Below are 6394 nucleotides of genomic sequence, written 5' to 3'. Positions count from 1 at the left end.
TGCCCTGCCTAGCTGATGATGCCCTTGCTAGTCGACGTGTGAAAGGTTGATCAGTGTCATTTAGGGCTGACCTTTTGTTTAGTTAAATTGCTTGATTTTTTTTTTCTTTTTGTGTTCTTTCAGATACCAACATGGACAGAAGTGCTGGTCATCTTCCAATTTCTGTCAAGGACAGGGTCTCCTCCCTGATGTGGATCAAAGTGGTTGCCGCGGGCAACGCTGGGGTTGGGAAAACCTGCATCATCAAGCATTTTTGTGAGGACAAGGTGAGTGAACGTGGAATACATCGAATCTGCAGAAGTGACGGATCCAGATGGGGGTGCCCCGGGTGCACCCCAACTCCCCCCCCCTCCCATTTTCTCTGGACTTTTTGTTTTTATTGAATATTTTCACTGGATTGGTACAATGCAGTTGTTTCCTCGCCACTGGTGCGCGCCACTCCCCCCCCCCCCCCCCCCCCCACCCCACTTTGATAATTGGATGGTTGAAACTCCACATATTGTCAGGCAATACATATTTCATTTCAGGGTATTAAAGATCGGATGTTATGAAGCATTTCAATAAAAATGTGACTTTGTATTAGCAATGCAGGAGGAGAGAGCATCTACAGTAACCATCATCCCTTAATTTCCCTTTAGATGACAACTCTGAGTAGTTTCTGCTTAAAGTTATTTTGCACCTGTTGTACCTAAACCCCTTCCCTCCCTCTCCGGTATAATAGAACAAGCTTTACATGCATCTATCTCTATGTGTGTAAATCTAATTTAGAAATGTATGTTCATATTTTGTATATATGCTAGCTATCAAATCTTTCAGTGTTGTACAAATTCATCATTTTTCAGTCTTCGTGGCAATTCTGGAACATTATTAAGAATAACAACAATTCGTCCCTCTTTTTCTAGTTTGCCCCTGGATACCAACCCACAGTAGGAGTGGACTATGGCTTCAAGATTCAGAATGTGTCTAATATTGATTGTGAGTACAGTTGAACCTCTCTTATCCGGCCTCCCTTTATCCGGATCTCTCTATTATACGGACGCAATCTCGCCGTGATTTTTTCTTTTTCACATGAATTACATATACTTGATACATTTCTTAATAATTATTTAGGTAAATCATCCCAAGAATTTATAAAAGAAAATGATTTCATTCTTGCAAACACGAACCTCTATTTTGGGGTCTGTTACTGAGTGTAACAATGAAAAGGTTGCAGTATACACATTACCACATGTGGTACTACAATGGGCTACATCAGTACATGTGTATGTATATGTACGTGTATAAAGCATTGAGTCTCTCGTATCCGGCCAAATCCCTTATCCAGATAAGCCCCGGTCCCGACTTGTCCGGATACGAGAGGTTCAACTGTATCATTAAAAACAGTGCAGAGACTCCAACCCGAAGCACCTTCTGATCTGGAGATTCTCCCGCCTGAAACCCCTAGCAAGCGGGAGACTCCAAGTTAATGTGTGAGTTGGACGGGAGAGTTGGAGTCTCTGACAGTGTTTTTATGCCTCCGCCAACGAAGTGGCCGGAGGCATTATGTTTTCGGGTCGTCCGTCCGTCAGTCCCGTTTTGTTTTTGTCAATATCTCAAGAATCGTGTGGTGGTTTTACATCAAACTTGGTATGAGGGTATATCCTGGGGGGATAATACTTTGTTTGGCTTTTAGGGTCACGGGGTCAAAGGTGACAGATTATTTTGTGAAAAAAAAAGGTTGAAAATTCATGTTTTTCTCCATATCTCGCAAACGGTTCAAGGTATCTTCATGGAACTTAGTATATATGCTTGTTCCAATGGGCAGTGATTATCTAGGGAAGTTGGGGGTCATGGTTCAAAGGTCAGGGGGTCAAAGGTCAAGGTCAACTCCTCAAAATATCGCTACTTTCCTTATATTTATGCAATGCCTGAAGGTTTTTTTTTTTTAAACTTGATGTATGCATGTATTACCCAATATATATTCTGTGGGAAGTTTCTTGCCAAAAGTTTAAAGGTCAAAAGGTCAAAGGTCAAGTGAAAGTGCTGAATTGCACTTTTTCCTCCATATCTCAAAAGTAACTCAAGGTATCATCCTGAAACTTACATATTTATGCATGTTCAACCTAACAGTGATTCTCTTTGGAACTGTGAGGTCAAAGGTCAAAGGCCAGGTTTAGATAATGCTATTTTCCCGTTTGATACTGAAATTATACTTTTTCTCAATACCTTGAAAATTACTCAATGCATAAACTTATAAAAGGGTCAAAAGTCAAGTAAAAATCATCAGTTCCCCAAATACCTGCACTCTGACATTTTAATCATTCATCCAATTGAACCCAGTTCTAGGAAAGTGAACATTCAGCACATATGTGTCAAACCTGTCATTCTAATATTTTGCCAATTGTGTGAAACTGTCATCACACATTGTCAAGACATTGTACTATAGACCTATTAGGAGAACCATGCATTATGGCGGAGGCATATCAGTCGCCGTAGCGATATATCTAGTTTATGTCTTCCAATTCATTTATTGTGTTTCTATAGATTCAGACAATAACTTATCTATATAAATCATTTATAAGTCATTTCAATCTGCTACCAACAAGACGGAACTCATGGTAACCAGGAGTAGTGTTTGCAAAAATCAGTGATGCACATGTAACACGTATCGTTACTTAGGTACACAGATACATGCATAATATTTTCATTAATCCACACACATATTGACTGACATGCAGATATATTGATACTGTATGATGTACATCGTGTATATCTGTGGAAGATCATATCTGTGTAGGCTGTCTTTATTTCTCACTAATTTACAGTTGCTCTTGAGATCCTGTGACTTAACAGCTGTATTTTGAATGTTTGACCTTTTTTTTTTTTCATGAGTAATTACAGTGTCTTACATTTATTTTAGATAGCAGGTGTATTATGTCCTACAATTACACTTCATTTTTCTTTGTTTTAAATTACATTTCAAAGGAAAAGGAAACAAAATAAAACGAAAGGATGTAGAATTAAATTAAAGGAAAGTAAAGAATGTAAGTGAAATGAAAGTAGAATGGAAGACTATTTAAGGCTATGGAATGAAAAGAAGCAAAGTGAAATTGAAATGAAATTAAACAAAACAAAATGAGTGTACTGTCTATTTGAAATGTTCTGTGTTTCTCCTCTTGATTTCTTAGAGTTCATTATCTTATAATTCCCCAACAGTGAGAGTACACCTGTGGGACCTGTCCGGTCATCCAGATTACCAGGAGGTGCGCAGTGAACTCTACACAGACACCCAAGCCTGCTTCCTCGTCTTCGACGTCACCAACCGGCACTCCTTTGAGAACCTGGAGCTCTGGCTCCGAGAGCTGGCCAGATACAGCAACACCCAGTGTCACACAGTCGTGGTGGCCAATAAGGTACTAAACTCAAGATGGTGCTGAGAATGTGATCATATGAGAATAAAACATCGTTGCTATCACAGTAATTTTGAAACTTAGCTTGTAGTGACACTGGAGTGATACAGTAGTCCCTGCACAATTTACATCATGTATGATGCACTGTACAATCCTTCACACATCCATTCATTAAATGCGTTTCGCAGAAGCGAATGGAAATGTTGCTTAATTTGTCCCTTTGTTCAACTTTGTACAATGATATAATGGCATGATTCATTTCTTCTTCCTTTTTGCAACTTGCAGGTTGACATCAGAGGAAAGAGAGCTGTGTCTTCAGATGAAGCAATGCGTTGGGCTGCTGGGAAGAAACTGAGGTAGGGAAAAGCTCTTGTAAAGAAAATTCTTAATATGGTATACTAGTATAGTGCAGAAGGGTGTTGTTACAGTGAAAGTGTTTTATTTACAGATGAGTAGGAGGAGTCTCATTATTTTGTTGGTTTTCGTTTGTTTGTTGTTGTTTTTTTAATCAGAAATGCCAGTGAGAAGTGCAGAAATGGTTACAAAATTGGTCTTTTTTTTAAATCTCAAGTCTCACTTCTAATCACAGTGTCATCATCACTAAAGATGGGTTGGTGTGTTGATTTACAGATAGACACAAACAGTGCTCACTTAACTATTGAATACTTTGTATGATGCCTTCTCTTTGGCAGTGGAATTTAGTTTTTGCAAAGTTTGTGAGTTAACCACTATAAGTATATATATTAAAGAAATAAACATGCCAAACTATTGTCTCCTATGACACAAACACAGTGTACATTGTCCATGCAAAAGTGGAGATTATTGATAGAGAATATTATTTTATTTCTCATTCACTCACTATGGTTTGGCAGTGCCATTTTAACCACTTGCAAAATAGTTGTACAAGTACTGAATTGTGTAATATTATGTTAAGCGGAATATATGAGTTATACCATATACGGCATATATTTACAGAGTCTAGTGTTTTATGAATCAAGACTTCGGACAATTTTGCGAGTGGTCAAATTCGTGGTCGTGGAGTACAGTACTGAATGCAGAAATGTGTATGTGCGTATCATATTTATGTTAAGATCAGAGTTGATATTTTTGTGTGTTTTTAAATTCGCGAATAACACCCAACTCATGAAATTTGTGAAAATAAAAACCTTGCAAAATATTCGGCATATACAATAATATACAGCACTTTTGTGTGATTCTCTGGCATAGGCACCTGGAATAGGCCAACCTCGTGAGTTGCTGGATTGTTATGTAATTTTTTTCTTTTTGTTTTGTTTTGTTTTGTTTTCTCGAAACAGATACTACGAGACCTCTGCTATGACGGGAGATGGGATTATGAAAATGTTCTGTGAAATTCTCCAGGCCGTCATGTATAAGCCTAATTCGTACACAGACATTCCCAGGTGACCCTCTGTCAAGGGGCTGTAGTGTTGTTGCAGGAAACCATTGCATTATTGGCACGTACATGACACAGGGAACCTATGCAGGGGCTCAATGACTCTCTTGTGGATGGATTGACATCATATTGGTATTCTATTGCACTTCAGAGGAACACTAGTTCATGCTTCTTGTTGTTGTTGTTGTTTTTTTTAATGTGACCCGCTGGCAGGGTCCTGCCTATAGCACTATTTCAACAATTATAGGAATGTAATGTGCAATAAGATTGTATTGTTCCAAAGTAGTCACAGACAGTGGAACAATTTGTGATTTCACTGTGATGATAATGCAGTATCCAAAAGAAACTTGTTGCAAATGGAGAATAGCTGTACTTGGACTTAAAGGACAAGTTCACCTTCATAGACATGTGGGTTGAGTGAATGCAGCAATACTAGTAGAACACATCAGTGAAAATTTGGGGAAAATCCAACAATCTCTTCAAAAGTTATGAAGTTTTAAAGTGTCTGCGCAATCACTGCTGGATGAGAAGACTACTACAGCGTATGATGTCGGATGCGTACCACGATATAAGGAAAATAAAAAGAGAATTTCACAAAACTTTACTTTTTGAAGAAAGTGCACATTTCTTCAACTTGTTACTGACGTATATTAAGGTTAATATTATTACCCCTGCCTTCTAAAAGAGAGAAGTTGAGTGACCTTTTGTTATGCGAGAAAAGTGAAAATATGTTGAATTTTCTTTATACTTTCTTTATATCGTTGTACACATGTGACATCACAAGCTATGGTAGTCTTCTCATCCAGCCGTGACTGAGCAGAAACTTAAAAAAATCATAACATTTGAACGGATTGTCCGATTTTCCTCTAATTCTCACTGATGTGTTCCACTAATATTGCTGCATTCACGCAACCCTCATGTCTATGAAGGTGAACTTGTCCTTTAAGAAGTGTGTGCTGCATCATTAAAATATGATAGGCAAGGCTATTTTACTGTTGATTAATAACAGGGGAGGCTCTGAGACTCAGAGAATTGGAGACTAGCAGTGTGAACACAACATCTGAGCCCCATTTCATAAAAGATGCCAGGATAGCAACTCTCGCTGGAATGGCAACTTCCAATAGCAACAGCCAATCAGGAAGCTGGATTCTTGTCATTACCATGGCAATTGCCATTCCAGCAAAAGTTGCTATCATATCAGCTATTTTGTGAGACCAGTGGGCAGAACTGTGTGTAGACCTGAACATAGGTGAATAAACCAACCAAAAGCAACAATAACAAAACGAAATCAACCTAAAATACATTACTAAGCCAGCAAACCTTTAAAGTAGCAGACATTTCTCTCATGAAATTTCTCATAATATTAATATAATGTCCACCTTTGATCAACAGTGTGCTGGAGTAGTTCATGTACCTCTACCGTGGTGCATGTACATGTATGTACAAATTAAGTTCATACTATGTGGCAGTTATTTGTGATGACACACACTGAGACCTTCTGCCATGTCTATGGAGAAGAGAGACGAGCGACCACCAAAACATACTACCACTACTTTGAGTATAAGTAACCTCACATTTTAAGTGGTTTCCT

The 6394-nt window shown here is 38.4% G+C and overlaps 1 protein-coding gene across 1 annotated transcript; it reads left to right on the top strand.

Moving 5' to 3' along the window:
- The first annotated feature begins 131 nt into the window (after positions 1-131).
- On the top strand, positions 132-4814 carry LOC139721383 (dnaJ homolog subfamily C member 27-like). The gene is made up of 5 exons (XM_071632697.1): positions 132-266; positions 903-975; positions 3196-3392; positions 3675-3745; positions 4706-4814. The coding sequence occupies exons 1-5, from the start codon at positions 132-134 to the stop codon at positions 4812-4814; spliced, it is 585 nt and encodes a 194-aa protein (XP_071488798.1).
- The last annotated feature ends 1580 nt before the right edge of the window (positions 4815-6394 follow it).

Source organism: Diadema antillarum, unplaced genomic scaffold (assembly GCF_040938485.1).
Source record: "Diadema antillarum isolate AM-2024a unplaced genomic scaffold, OU_Dant_1.0 scf00000142, whole genome shotgun sequence".
Classification (NCBI taxonomy): Eukaryota; Metazoa; Echinodermata; class Echinoidea; order Diadematoida; family Diadematidae; genus Diadema; species Diadema antillarum.
Note: the sequence above shows the minus strand (reverse complement) of the source record. Positions and strands in the feature narration are given on the sequence as shown.